General features: G+C 38.5%; 1 protein-coding gene across 1 annotated transcript; it reads right to left on the bottom strand.

Annotated features, from left to right (window-relative positions):
• Nucleotides 1-2,571: 2,571 nt before the first annotated feature.
• On the bottom strand, nt 2,572-3,199 carry LOC133522562 (uncharacterized). Its single transcript, XM_061857911.1, has one exon. It carries the CDS (start codon nt 3,169-3,171, stop codon nt 2,596-2,598), a length of 576 nt encoding a protein of 191 aa, XP_061713895.1. The 5' UTR covers nt 3,172-3,199; the 3' UTR covers nt 2,572-2,595.
• Nucleotides 3,200-15,204: the final 12,005 nt, after the last annotated feature.

The raw sequence follows: 15,204 nt of genomic DNA, 5'->3' as shown, positions 1-15,204 counted from the left end.
GCCTGAAGCCAAGCCCCAGACTCTGGCCTCGACACGGCGTTGAGCCTCGCCCTATCCACTCCCGTCGCATTCTCCATCAAGCCATCGAACGCACGCTTCACCCCTATATCATCCCATGAGCGCTGACGGTTCAGTCTGTCTGGTACGGGCGTACCCGGATTGAGAGCCGACCATACCGTCCAAGCATCCGCAGCATAAGGTATGGCTACCACGTCACCATTCGAAGATAAAATTTGAGTGACAAGGCCGCCAACCCCAGCCGCCGATGCCAAGAAGGCCGGCAGGCTCACATCCCGCGCGCGCCGAACAATGGCAGACATTCAAAAATACTATGTATGTACCTGTTATACGCCTATTTAACTTATGTGCCTAATTTCCTGTAAAGATATTGTTTTATGTAGCAACCTAATTTTGACATGTAAAATACTATGTTTTATCATAAAGTAAATCTAATCTGTGGTTTTATGAATAAAAATCTGAATCTGAATCTGTACCCGAGTGCTCCCGGGGAATTTTTTTACCCAAAGGAGGGTGATCGTAATAGGATTCTCTGCCTCTCACTTAGCTTAGGTGGCCGTCCAGAGTGGAGTCGCGATAGTTGCGGTCTCAAGGGTATATATGGAAACGTAAGTGGTGAGTTGGCTATAATTATGTTTAAAGGCCAGTGGTGATACCTCTTTACCCTCAAGCTGTCAAACTGGTATTGCCATTGAACCATCCTAGATGTCGTTTTTTGTGGGGGCCCGTCTTGTGGGGGCGAGTCACCGTTTTATTAGGAAGGCGTCCGGTTTTTATCCCATACCTTATATGGGATAAAGATAAAGATATTTTATTATTCAAGTAGGTATATTATAATTCGCTTATGAACGTCAAATAAAACTACACCGGCTCTAACCCTACACCTCTGACCCGAGAAGATTTAAATCCCCCCTTAATTAGAGGAGGGTATCCCAATATAGACCGGCAAATATAATTATATCTAGCAAGCCTAATAGCTAGCGGATATAAAACTTTATTCTTTCTTTCTTTATTCTTTCTTTATTGCATCCATGGTTTGTACAGGTGTTACATACTCGTAGTAGTTGTGAGTTTCACATGGACCCTGATAGGGTACAGCAATAGTCTTAAATCTATGTTATGTACTTAATCGAGGTTTTATAACAATGGTTAGTTGATTTTATACTATACTATTCTATACTAATTCCAATTTTAAACTATAGCTAGCTAGCTAGCCAATCTACGTACTAAATAGTGGATTGCTTTTGCGAAGGTACTAAAACGCCCACGGTTAATGTTTTCCAGTTTTTATTCTACCATTTTGCGAAGATACTAAAACGCCCACGAATAATGTTTTATAGTTTTTATTCTACCATTTTGTCGGCGTGATTGATTTTGTATATCTATGCCAAATTGCAGCTTTCTAGCACTAACGACTACTGAGCAAAGCCGCGGACGGACAGACAGACAGACAGACGGACAAAGCGAAACAATGAAGAGCCCACTGATTACCAGTTCGCCGGACGATATCGGCCTGTCAGTTATTCGCGATTGTCAGCTTTTGTGAATAACTGACAGGCTGATATCGTCGGCGAACTGGTAATCAGGGGGGCCCTTAAGGGTTCCTAGTTGACTATGGAACCCTAAAAAGGTTAGATACTAAACTCAGTTACTTGAATGAAATAACAAAGAAACCCAGTAAATATTTAAAACTAATATTGTTTAAAAATTGTATTTCAATAATTTCCCATACAAAACAGAGGATGTTAGTGCTATCTCTAATACATTTGCATGGTGGTAGGAAGAATAAAGAAGATCCACAATCGTCAATTTCATGGTCTGCACATATATTATTATATGCATCTGTCTGTCGGTCTGCATATATAATTAATTTATTATTAATTTATTATTCTTGATAATTTATGTTTTCCTAGCATGTAAGTGAATTGGTCTGACACTGTAAACTTGCATTGTGTTCAATAAATAAATATAAATATAAAATATAACCCAGTACCCACAATCCTGCGTGCTGTTCTATAAGAGTGAGATACTAATCCGGGCCCCCTGATTTTATTTTCAGCTGCCAACAATTAATTTCAGCTGCCAACATCATGTCCGTCTGAATAACTATTGGTCCGGACTCCGGATTAGCGAGGGTCTACTGTACGGATACAAATATAACTTCCTCACTCTATTAGAATACTGACACTTGCAAGCAGCAACGTGAAATAGTATATTGTTTCACAAGGGAGCAAACAGACATATTTACAGCCTACGCTGAATCCTGATCGACGCGAATTAGAAAGATTCTATAATAGATCCCGAGCGTCGTAATCGATTCAAATGTTAAAGCCCGAGGTGGAACTAATTTTGCTACAAATAAAAGATCTTATTGATGAAACAGTTTTATTTAAACTTTACGAAAGTGCTAAATTTATCACATATTACAAAAAAAACACGAAAATAACAATCAAATGGTTGTGCATTTATATTTGCTAGAACAAAAAATTGCCACTTATATCCCTTCAGCAGGATAGAAAAAGCCTTTTCCGAATAAATGAGGTCAAAACAAGGTTTTAATGTGCATTCTTTTCCAATTTAGTAAGGCGCGCAATACCTTTGCATCTCCAAACGCGACAACTCAGGAACGCCAGTGGTGACCTCCGCTATCTCCTGATTAGTCACATCTCTTATACGCGAATGTAACCAGATGGTCCTACCGCGCAGAGCGCAACTCCAAACCATCATGTAGTCGTCCGTTAACCGCCTGTAGTTCCACACCGTCTCCTCTAGAGCGAACCCAGGCTGCATAAAATGATCCTTAGCTTCGAGGTGCCCAATGAGCAGGTTCAGCGCATAATTCGAGTTGTTAATAAGCACAGGGTTCTCTTCACGTGGTATCTTAACGCCGTATGCTGATTCAAAAACTGCTAGCCTCTCATCAGTAGCTTTATAGATTGTGTTATTCGTGCACCAGATGGAAGGCACCAAGCCGCCGAAGAAAGTGTATTTTGCGACTTCGTACCACACGCCTTCTAAAAAGTCGTTGCTAAGCTCGTTGTTGTAAGTGTTTCGGCATTCCTCTGTCACTTCGTCAGATCGGAGGTTCCTTGGGCTTGCCCAGCCATTTTGGAGCATGGCAAAAATGCAAATGGTGCTTAGAAGGCGAAACATGATGTAGTGCTAAGTTTCGCAAAAACATGCCGATATTTATACACGGATCTTCAATTTTGATGTTGATCAGGACAGACTAGATAACGGTTATTTGTTTACAATCTCAGATGACAGATAATTGATATTATACAAGTCCTTGTTTGAGGATAATGGGCAACAAATCAGCGATAACTTGTTACGTTATTTTTTTTTATCAAACACAATATTCTTAAGTGGTACACTGAGAGGAAAGACCGCCCAAATTCAGAAGGTATTTCCTTCTTTTTTGACTCATGGTTGAAATGATTGTGTACTCTTCTTCTACTTCTTCATCTTTGTCCTCACACTCTCGAGAGTGGTCGCGGTCGTCATATCAGGGCCGGTGGCAAGCTACACAATCCGTCGCCATTCTTCCCTTCTCGTCTTTACATTCGTGGAATGGTCCATTGAGTGCATTTTTTACTAGACCTGACTAACGCATTGGTGACCTACCGCGCCTTGTGCCTTCGACTTTTCTTTGCACTAAAAGTCGTTCCACAGATGTATCGTCTCGACGTGTAATATATGAAATCTTACCATCCAAATTTTCCCCGATGGAAGGTACGCTTTGGAAGGTAATCGTAATCTTCTTTTACCCACTGAGTCAAAAAGGACGGTAACTCATTGGAAAGTAAATCTAGTAGACGGTAAAATCAAGTGTCTAGATTTACCCACCGAGTCAAAAAAGAAGGTTATTTATTAGAAGGCAAATCTAATGAACGGTAAAATCAGGAAGGTAATAAATTAAATTTAAAATTAAAATTACCTTTTAAATTTACCAATTGAGTTAATAAGTAAGGTAATTTATTGAACGGTAATTCTAGTAGACGATAAAATCAGAAAGGTATTATAATAACTGGCCGGAAAATCTGAAAATATATTTTGATGGTAATTAGAAATATATCCTTCCTAATTACCCAGTAATGCGAAAGGTTTTTGTTAGAATCGGTAGGTAAAATTTGACCTTCCTTCGAGTCCTCACAATTACCTATTGAGGGTAAAAGGTAAGGAAATTCATGATTTTCCTCCAAATTCTCCAAGTACCTTCCTAATTACCCCCTAAAATATGGGTAAAGCGGACAGCCCCATTTGCAGAGCGTGCATGGAAGAAGAGGAAACAACAAAACACATTCTTCTAGACTGCAAACAGCTAGAAGGATACAGAAGCAAATACCTAGGGACTCCGTGCACGCTAAAGGAGGCAGTTAGCAACCTGAAAACATTGCTCGGCTGCTGACTAGATTGCTGCTGCTAGCTGGGGTGGTTAGAGTAGCGCTACTTCGTTTCACGCAAAATAGGCACATGGTTGTCGATTTGCGGAAAATGCCCAGAAGCACTAACTACCCCTTATTGCGGAAGGCATAAAGATAAAGATAGTTTATTATTCAAGTAGGCATATTACAAAGCGCACATGAACGTCAAATAAAGCTACACCGGCTCTAGCCCTACACCTCTGACCCGAGAAGATTTAAATCCCCCCTCAATTGGAGGACGGTATCCCAATATGGACCGGCAAGAAACTCGGCGGAACACATCTTTTCAAAACATTACATATTATAATTAACATGCACCAAATTAGAAAGAAAAAATACAATTTAGATTACTATAGAAATCATGCAATTACATACAGTAGCTACTTTTCTGAAGGGTGTGTAGCACTGGAGCGAGCCTTGAACGTCCCGTTGGTTTAAAAAAAACTATTTATTATACTGGTCCCTCAGTGAGGGTACTTTCAGATATTAAACTAAAGCCTCTAGAGTAAGAAACAAGTTACTTTGCGGACTTAATATGATAAAATTAGATATTAACATATGAATTAAAGTTATTTTTATTTTATTCAAAGATTTTAGCACAAAATTATATGCAAAGAAATATTACGTTGTAAAGAAAATTACAATATGAGCCATAGTCTGATTTTGCTAAATAAGTTGTTTACTGAAATAAGTACATAAATAAAGTTTTTTGATGTATTTTTTTAACAGAGGAGTTAAAATTTGATAATATTTTCAGAAACCCTTTGGTTTTATTTTCTTAATCAAAAATATACCTGAACCCATATAAAATGAATATTATAGCCATCATAGTGAAGAATATCAGTCGCATAAACGCTGAGAAGTGTTTCGAAAGCCCAAATAACTTTAAATCAAAATAGTATTTTATGCAATCGTGATATAATATAGAGCTTTTCAGTCGAGTAGCGGGTTTAGGCAACGAAGCTTGCTGAGTTGCCTAAGTAAGGTACGAGATTGAAAAGATTTTTTTTTATGGTAGAGGAGGCAAACGAGCAGACGGATCACCTGATGGTAAGCGATTACCGCCGCCCATGGACACCTACAACACCAGAGGGGTTGTAAGTGCGTTGCCGGCCTTTAAGATGGGAGTACGCTCTTTTCTTGAAGGTTTGAAGGTCTCGTATCGGTCCGGAAATACCGCAGGCGACAGTTCATTCCACAGTTTAGCAGTGCGATGGAGAAAGTTCCTGGAAAAACGCACAGTTGAGGACTGCCAACCATCTAAGTGGTGAGGATGGAAATGTTGTCGCGTAGGGCGATGGCGAAAATAATTTAAGAGAGCTTGATTAGATCACTATTGTATACAATACTTTTTCTACGAGTCAACAAAAAATAATACTTTGAACTGATAGAATCATAATGGTACAAATCAGAATACAGCTATTTAAGATACGCGAGCAGCTGCGATACCTTCATATTCGTGCGGCGTCGGCGCCGCGGGCCGGGGTTGTTGGGGTCGAAGACACCTCGTAACTCATGAGGCCCTGGTACTTGTTCTTGCTAATTTAAATTTTTAGACAGTTTTTTTCTTGATTTTGGCCACCATAGCCTATGGAGACTAACAAGAAACTCTAAGCGGTTTTTGTAGTCTATGGATGTCGCTATATTAAGGGTGTCACGTGTGCGTTTATGACTAAGGGTCTCCCCAAGCCAGTCGACGCGGAGTCGGCTTTCGCCGAGTGTTTTACACCACACTATTCGCATTTAGCCGATCGACCGTCTCCGCGGTTGGACACCTGCGTTTAGCAGTCTCATCCTCCTTGCGGCCGTAGAGACGCCCGATCGCCTGCGACTTGCTATCGCAACAGTTGTAAAGCGACGGTCGGCTCTCCCGTGCTCCGTCCTGCTGTCGAGACGTCAGACAGCACACGTACAGCCGTTGAGTCCGACGAACAGATGTAGGACAGCGGGTGATCGGCAATCGTAAATCTCATTTTTGGAGACTGGTTGTTAGTAACAACCTGAGTTTGAAATTGAACAGACCTGTAAGATTATTTTCCTTGGTAATTGTTACATGTTATATAATAACCTGTGATGATGGATATTTTACGTAGACGGGCATGGAAAAAAAGGCTTACCAGCATTTTTACCGTCATTGGCTCTGTTCGGCCGTCGTCAGCTATGTTCGGCCGTCGAAGACGCTGAACGGCTTCCGCCAGCTCTGACCGGTCCTTATCGTACGTACTCGGCCGTGATCGGAGCCGTTCAACTCTTTCCGGCACCGTACGGCGGTATAAGGAGATTTATGAATGCGAACGTGTGCGGTAGGCTGCAAACAGCGTCGTACGAATGCGAACAGCTTTACGGCAAAACGCCGTTTTCCCGTCGAAAGACGTCGTTTCGCGTGGGCCGAGCCGATTTACGACTTATTCGCTCTTATTGCGTTGACATAAAGCTTTTTCCGTACGCGATTTGCCGAAACGGCGTCGACTAGTTTGGGGAGACCCTTATGAAACAATTGTTTCTACTATGCAGCCTAAAATAAATAATTAATTTGAGCTATCGTTTTGTTTCGTCCTCTTGACCGCGGCGAGCTGTGATTGGTCAATTTCATTATAGTTGACTAAACCGTTTCGAAATGAATATTATAGTTGAGTTGGGAGCCCATACATGAGAGATACCCAATAACAGTTTGGTATACGAAATCTTAATTCAACGAGTAGAAAAAAATCTCTAAAGAGCTTTCGGCTTTTGTGCCAATGTTTTTTTTTTATCGGGACTCAGGAAGATACAGTTGAGTGATCGTAATTAATTCTTCATCCTTAATCTCCGCTAAATAAACATTATCTTAACTAGATCATTGCGTGCGATAATCTCTACCACGCTATCGACACGTGCTGATAATATTTTGCTAACCGCCGCTTTACCTACTCAAAAACCTATTGCACTGGAACCATCCGGTTTCAACAAGTTCCTTCTGACGCTGTACCTTCTAAAAGTGTACCGTCTAAATCTTCCTTTTCATCACACTTGCTCGAAAACGATCTTATTTCATGCCGGTGCAATGAAGGACAAAGGCCTAAATTGTTCCCATGGGAGTTATGGATAGTAGAAAAATGTATATTTTTTTAATTATGTTTCTTATTCATACAAACCAAGTAGCGGTAATGAGTACTTTTAAAATATTGACGTTTATAATTTAATATTTTGACTTATGTTTAAAGTTATTTCATTTGATGAATTTAACAGCAGTTTAAATTTTTTTTACATAATTTTCAATCGTAGCTGAATGCCGAATAGGTGCCTTCGATGCCTAACCTGTCAAAAAACTACAAAATGGCGGACGAATGTTTGATACCTAATGTCACCGTATTTAAGAATTATTTCGCTTAAAATGTAGTTTTTTCTTCGCAAGTGCGATGAAAAACATTGTGTGTAACTCCGGAGGTAAGAATATTGCAATTATAATATCATTGATCAAGTATAATATCATCACAGTTCATCCCTTGGTTCACCCACAGCTCATCCCTTGGTTATAGACATACAGTTTCTATTTGCGAGTTCCTGTAATTGGCTCTGTATTACTATCTAAAAAGTTTAATGTATAAATAAAATAAATACTTAGGTACGTTCGCAACACAGTACATGAAACATTCATGCCTCGACTCCCATTTTTGTATGACGTCGATGAGTTTTTTAAACTACCGTGTACATAGGTTATTAAGGTACTATGAAATTGTATTAACTTATATTATGTTGTTTATATGAAATGAGAATTAATGTGAATGAGATCTATATTAAATATTACTCTGTGACATTGATATGTTTGTTTTAAGTACTATTGTACCTATTATTAAGACATTATGACCTATAACTTTGGCGTTATTAATAAAGTTTTGTATTTGTATTTGTATTTGCATTTACAACGTGTCAAAACGTGACGAGTGTTGTAGCCACAGTGATAAAAGCACGGACACCTTCCAGCTGTTTAATAACGCAGGCGTAGTACGCGACGCGTTATGAAGAACGTACCACTGCTGTAGCAGTTTTTAGGGTTCCGTAGCCGAATGGCAAAAAACGGCACCCTTATGGTGCGACTCTCAGTCCGTCCGTCTGTCACACCGCTAAATATCTCGAGAACCACTTAAGCTATCGATTTCAAATTTGGAATAGTTATGAACAACGCTAACCCAGATACATTGAAAGTATTATTTAGTTATTTTATTTTTAATAACTTTGGGAAATGTCCAATATGAAGAGGGGGCTAAATTTCAAAGTCTAGTGACTAGGTCAAGTGAGGTATCATTTGAAAGAGCTCAAATTGCCCATTCCAATTTTTATAATTTTTTAGTAGTGGAAAAAAAATATTTATGGAGGAAAATATGAAAAAAAAATACCATTCCCCCTCCTTTATCTCCGAAGTTTACCGATGAAAAATTATGAAATGTTTACATAATATTAACATCACTATAAATTTTACAGGAAAAATATAATCAGACCTCTATCTTGGTAACTTCTTTTTTAATTTACAAAAAACATTTCTGAATTCAGTTTGCAATTTAACCAACTATACGTGTGTGTTACATTGGAAATAGCTATGGAAATACCTCTTTTTCAAATAAAAGAATAATTTTGAAATCGGTTTTCATGATAGAGAATTATCCTCGAAAAAACCAACATACGAGTACGTGCATCGCGCAAATTAGTTAGACAATTTGCGGATAGATGGCGCTGTACACAATTACACTTAGTATATATTATAGGTACTTCTGATCAAAATTCTTTCGCCTTTATAGTTACACAAGATAATTTAGTTTGTACGGAACCCTCGGTGTGGCAATTAACACATGTTCCCAGCAGTAATTTTATTGCGACATTTGTCTGAGGGTTATTGTATTTTGGATCGTGACCCAAATATAGAGCAGAAATGCACTTTTTTTATTTCTCATGCTCTGAAAGTGAGTCATTGTTGTTTTATAAAGTATGCAGAAAGTGATACGCTTCTACACTGGAGCGTTTTACTTTCCTTTTTTTCGATAAGTAATTAAAATTAGATTTTAAATTGATCTGTTGTATAAATTCCATTCTGATATTTTACTCCCCATTCCATAAATAACGATAATTTTTACTAAATTGTTAATTAAGGATACTCAAGGAATACTATAAAAGTTTATTCTGGTCATGTTTTTTAAACTCATATATTTTACTTGTAACTAAGTTGCTTTTTTTGTTAGCCTAATTTAGTATCCCACAGCTGGGCAATGACCTCCCCTCGCTTTCTCCACTCAACCCTGTCTTTTATAGTTTCCCGCCAATCCGGTTAAAAATGTTAAAATACGTCCAAGTCGTCCCGCCATCTCCTTTTCGGCCTGCCTGCACTCCGGTTAGCACCATCTATGGTGTTCCGTGGGTAACCGGTAACCATTTTGGCCCACCTTTCAGGGTGCATGCGGCAGACATGTCCAGCCCAGTCCCACTTAAGCTTAGCGGCCGTGACACCTACGACTACAACTCGAGTTCTAGAGCGCAGTTCCTTGTTTCTGATTCTATCAGTTCTTATACAGCGCACCATCGCTCGCTGGCAAACCATGAGTTTGGACTTCAGAGCCTCCGTTAACGATCATGTTTGAGCGCCATAGGTTAGGAAAGGCAGAATATACTTGTCGATGAGTTTGCCCGACAAAATGCGGGCATAAATGACTGACTAATACGCATTACTGACATGTTCTTCTTTCAAAATTTATTTGCTTTCTTCGCTAAAAATATGATATGGCTTCCATTTTAAATCAATTTTCTTATATTTAAAAAGCTAAGTATTTTTATATGTGTTGTCTCCGTGGGTTTTTGTGTAATCTCTGTTGCAGTAATTCTTTTTCTTGTATTTTTTATGTTATCCGTATTACCACGTATTACTGTATGTGTTATCTGATGTGGCATCACCGAATAAGCCCTACGGAAGACCAGCGCTGTCTTCATTATGCTGAGTTGGGTCCATTTCGTGATGCGCACTTAATGCTCTGTTCTTCTGTTTTTGTTGCCTGTAAATGTTCGTACATGTTTGTGACTGTCACGAATAAATATCTTTTGTCTTAAATTTTTTATGTAAAACTTCTACTAGCTCTAATTTCCTTGTATTACCATTTCTAGCAACGAAAAGTACCACTATCGGGCGCCTACCTACATAGATATAGAAAGGTAGGCGAATCTACGCGGCATTCGCACTTCCCCCCCTGCGGCCATCACCTTAGATTTTTTTTTTTTTTTATACTACGTCGGTGGCAAACAAGCATACGGCCTGCCTGATGGTAAGCAGTCTCCGTAGCCTATGTACACCTGCAACTCCAGAGAAGTTACATGCGCGTTGCCGACCCTAAACCCACCCCCCTCGTTAAGCTCTGGTAACCTTACTCACCGGCTGGAACACAACACTATGAGTATCAAGTGTTATTTGGCTGCGGTTTTCTGTAAGGTGGAGGTACTTCCCCAGTTGGGCTCTGCTCTAGATCTGGAATGACATCCACTGGCTGTGCACTACCACACAAGGCGAGATGACATTCACATTGCCCATACCTCTCTTTTGGACGTAGTTTAAGGACATACCCGGGTCCGGGTCCTTAGATATAGTATACTCGTATGTTATTTATAATATTTATGTAATTTCCTATCTCGATTTAAAATGAGAGCGTAACCTCAATTGTATGGCGGCGGCAACGTTCGTGTGACTCTTAATTGCTGTTTTTTTTATACCACGACGGTGGTAAAGAAGTATACGCCTGATGGGCTGTATACTTCTTTACCACTATGCGCGTTTCCGACCCTTTAAAACCTGTACAGTCACGTCTGAAAACATTGACACGATCGAAGTGCCAAAAATATGTGCACACGACTTTACGACCCGCATATTAAGGTAGTGCATACATATTTTTGGCACTCTGTCCGTGTTTTCAGACGTGACCGTATACTCCTTTATTAAAGAATCTCACACTGTAGTGTATTTGATAATTCAATGTATATATATACCGTATTTTTTGACATTTAGATTTTATTCTAGAAAGGTTCTAGACTAGTATTTTTATACAATTTTGATGTTTGACGATCTTTTTGTGAAATTCTTATTATTAAGTTTACCATATCTATAATAGTTCAATGTTTTTTTTAGAACAATAATAACTGCATCAATAAATTGCTCTGATATTTAGATTAAGATGATATTTGTAAAATTTGACGATTTAAAAGTGCTTGTTGCTAGGCCTATTTGAATAAAGAATATTTTGACTTTGACTTTGACTTTGACTTTGACCCTCAGGAAAAACTTATCAGGGAGCTCATTAAATATGTTATACTAAGTACAAATATACAAAATGTCAGCCGTACGGAATATTACCTGAATCGGCTGAGAGGCCACAACAACATTAAATATTTATTTCCCCATTTCCACCGACGAATCGGTGCTACCCTCAATCTGTGTGATGACATCCAAATAATATATTATGGCCGGCGATAAAACCCGATCCTATCACAAGACTTACTGTGTACTCTGTCAAATTATGGAATTCCTTACCGTCTTCTCTTCGACAGTGTCAATCGGTCGCATTGCTAACATTGACATAAATGTACTACGTACTAGACGCGCTTTCGAGAACAACTTGTTTCCGCCATTTTTGACGTCTGTCACTAAACTAATAATAGCTAGCCAGAGGCGAAACTGTTCATTTTCTGCCTAAATACGTATCATTTAAGGCAGTGTTTTTAATTGTTTAATACAGTTGCGCAAAAAGTGCTACTTTACGTAGCTGTTTAGCGTGCGGAAAGTTGCATTTCGCGAACTAGTGCTTTTTACTTTTCCACTTGTTCCAATTCATGACTACTTATTGATGAGTGTTAATGTTAGTTTCCTTTAAAAGTCGTAATCAACATAAAAACCTACTGTTAATATAAAAATAATAAATATAAGCATATTTCATATTTTATTACTTACCTCTTCATCATTATAACACGTTTATTTTTTAATATTGAATATTGAAAAACCGTTCTTGATAAGTTGTCCTGAATGGAACGGAATAGCTGCCGAAACGCCTGTCAAAGCAGAGGCGTTTTTCTTACTGCAAGAATACTTTAAGTTTCCAAAGGCAACATTCGATATCGTTTTTATACAATTTAAAATAATATACGATACACAAATAATCGTAAATACTGATACTTAGGTAATAATAGTATAATATTTTATATTTACAATTGTTTCTGTCTTATAGAACATGCATAAAAAGTACTTGTTGTTTTTCTTATTTTTTCGCAACTGTATTAAAAAACGTCGTTCGATACACGTGCGGAAATATATGTTACAAAATATTTCGCGTATGTAATAATATAAAATACGGTAAGAACTTATTTTTTCAATTATTCTGTTAATTAAGCCCAACTTAATGATACATACATATGAATACATATGATACATATGAATGATCTGTTATAGAGACCATCATTCGAAGCGAGGGGTAGTATTATAAAAAAACCAATGGCGTGTGCAAAAAAATCCTGCATTCGATTAAGAATATTTCTTAACTTATCCAGCGACTATTGATTTAACTTCTAAATTTCCCTTCACAGAGCGTTTCAAAGGAGCAAACTGTGTAGTAAAATAACTATAAAGATTTTATTTCTAATATATTTTACAGTACATATGGGGCTACTTTATAGCACTAGTGCGAGAAGTAGCATATTACGTTACTGTGTCGAACATTTAAAGGGCCATATGTACTGTAAAACGTTGTACGATACATGTGCGAATAGGTAATTCGCAACTCGTGTCGATTTAAAACACTCCCTTCGGTCGTGTTTTAATTTATCGCCACTCGTTTCGAATTTCCTATTTTTCGCACTTGTATCGTAATGTACTAATTTCGTGCTAATCCTTTTGTATTAGTACACGCAAAGCTTCTTTTCCAGCACAGTTAACAAGAAACATAATAAACAATTTCTAGGTACCATTAAAAGCTTCCATTTTTTTTCTTTTGTTGAGTTGAACGAATCGGATTGTTTTCTTACAACATTGCAATAAACTATCTTTATTTTTTAAGATAGAGATAGTTTATTGTTTAAGTAGGCCCAATAATATGCGCTTATGAACGTCAAATAAAGCTACGCTGGCTCTAACCCTACAGCTCTGCCCAAAAAGATTTAAGTCCCTCTTCAATTCGAGGAGGGTATTCTATTATGGGACTAGCATGAAACTTGGCGGCACATACGTTTTCAAAACATTACATCTTAGGGCCTACGCTAGCTGACGCGGACGCCCGCCGCGTGCGCACGCAAGCGGGTGCTATTTGTAGGTGAAATCCGCCGCACGCGTCCGCTTCAGTTAGCGTCGCTCATACTATTTTTCGTTAACCCGCTCGTTCGCTCCGTGCGCCCGCGCCAGCTAGCGGAGGCCCTTACAATGAATGTATCAATTTAAAAAATACAATTTACGTAATTTACCTGGACGGTGTCACCTAATTTTATTTTATTTTATTTATTTAACACAGTGCAAGCTTACAGTACTACACCAATTCGCTTACACACTAGAAAAATAGATGTCAGAAAAATAAAAACATACAAACAGATAACATGTCAAGAAAAATAAAATTTACATAGTCAGTCAATTAATTACAATATTTAGCGTATATAAAATGTCAAGGAAGATCAAATTTACAAATTCAGCCAATTAATTACAATAATTCAAATTCAAAAAGTGTCTAGCAGTATTGCATAGGTACGCTAAACTATTGGCAAGCAATATGGTTTAATTGCTATTTGATTTTGAAATAGTTTCTGGTTTGGACCATACATATTTGTCTGTCAGTTAGTCCTCGACTTTATAAACTACTACTACCTACAAGTATAAGTAGATACCTCTATAATTCTTCATCCAGCTCAACTACATCTTAACTTACCAGTAACTTCTGATTTTACTTGATTTTATTTCTCTCAATCTCAAAAGCGTTACGATGTTTTTCAAGGTAAAATTTTCCTTTGCCAACCCTTTTACATTCCTACTACACTTTGTACACACAAAGCTTTTTTCCACCACAGTTAACTAGAAACATAATTATCAGATATTCTTTCCAAGCTTCCATAAATGTTTTCCTATTTTTCTTTGCTGGCCGGTGTTGAGTTGAGCGAATCGGATACATTTCTTACTAAGGGAGGTGCAAACTCCGCTTCATAGAGCGTAAACATCGTTTGTCTGCGCTGTGCTCGTTGGGGCCACCAGAGTCGCGTGCAGCGGTAGCATTCACGACGCGCTCCTGCCATTAAAAGTACCTAAAGGGTTCATAATCGGTATTGAGTTGAGCGGATCGGATACGTTTACGTTTCTCACTAAGGTAGGCGCAAATTCCGCTTCACAGAGCGTAAACATCGTTTGTCTGCGCTGTGCTCGTTGGGGCCACTAGAGTCGCGTGCAGCGGTAACATTCACGACGCGCTCCTGCCATTAAAAATACCTAAAGGGTTCATAATCGGTATTGAGTTGAGCGGATCGGATACGTTTCTCACTAAGGTAGGTGCAAACTCCGCTTCACAGAGCATAAACATCGTTTGTCTGCGCTGTGCTCGTCAAGGCCGGTAGACTAGCGTACAGCGGTCGCACTCAAAACAGTCAAAACGCGCGCTGTATTGCAGGGATTGTTATTTATAAATAGCTTATATTTCGATTATTTTTACTTTTATTTCTGATAAGCTTAAAAGAGTATCAATTGCCTCTCACTTATCACCAGGGGTCGGACAAAAAGTGCGAATGACGT

Source organism: Cydia pomonella, chromosome 11 (assembly GCF_033807575.1).
Source record: "Cydia pomonella isolate Wapato2018A chromosome 11, ilCydPomo1, whole genome shotgun sequence".
Classification (NCBI taxonomy): Eukaryota; Metazoa; Arthropoda; class Insecta; order Lepidoptera; family Tortricidae; genus Cydia; species Cydia pomonella.
Note: the sequence above shows the minus strand (reverse complement) of the source record. Positions and strands in the feature narration are given on the sequence as shown.

Bases quoted from the DNA above. Each gene is read 5' to 3' on its own strand.
- LOC133522562 (XM_061857911.1), bottom strand. From the start codon at position 3,171: ATGTTTCGCCTTCTAAGCACCATTTGCATTTTTGCCATGCTCCAAAAT.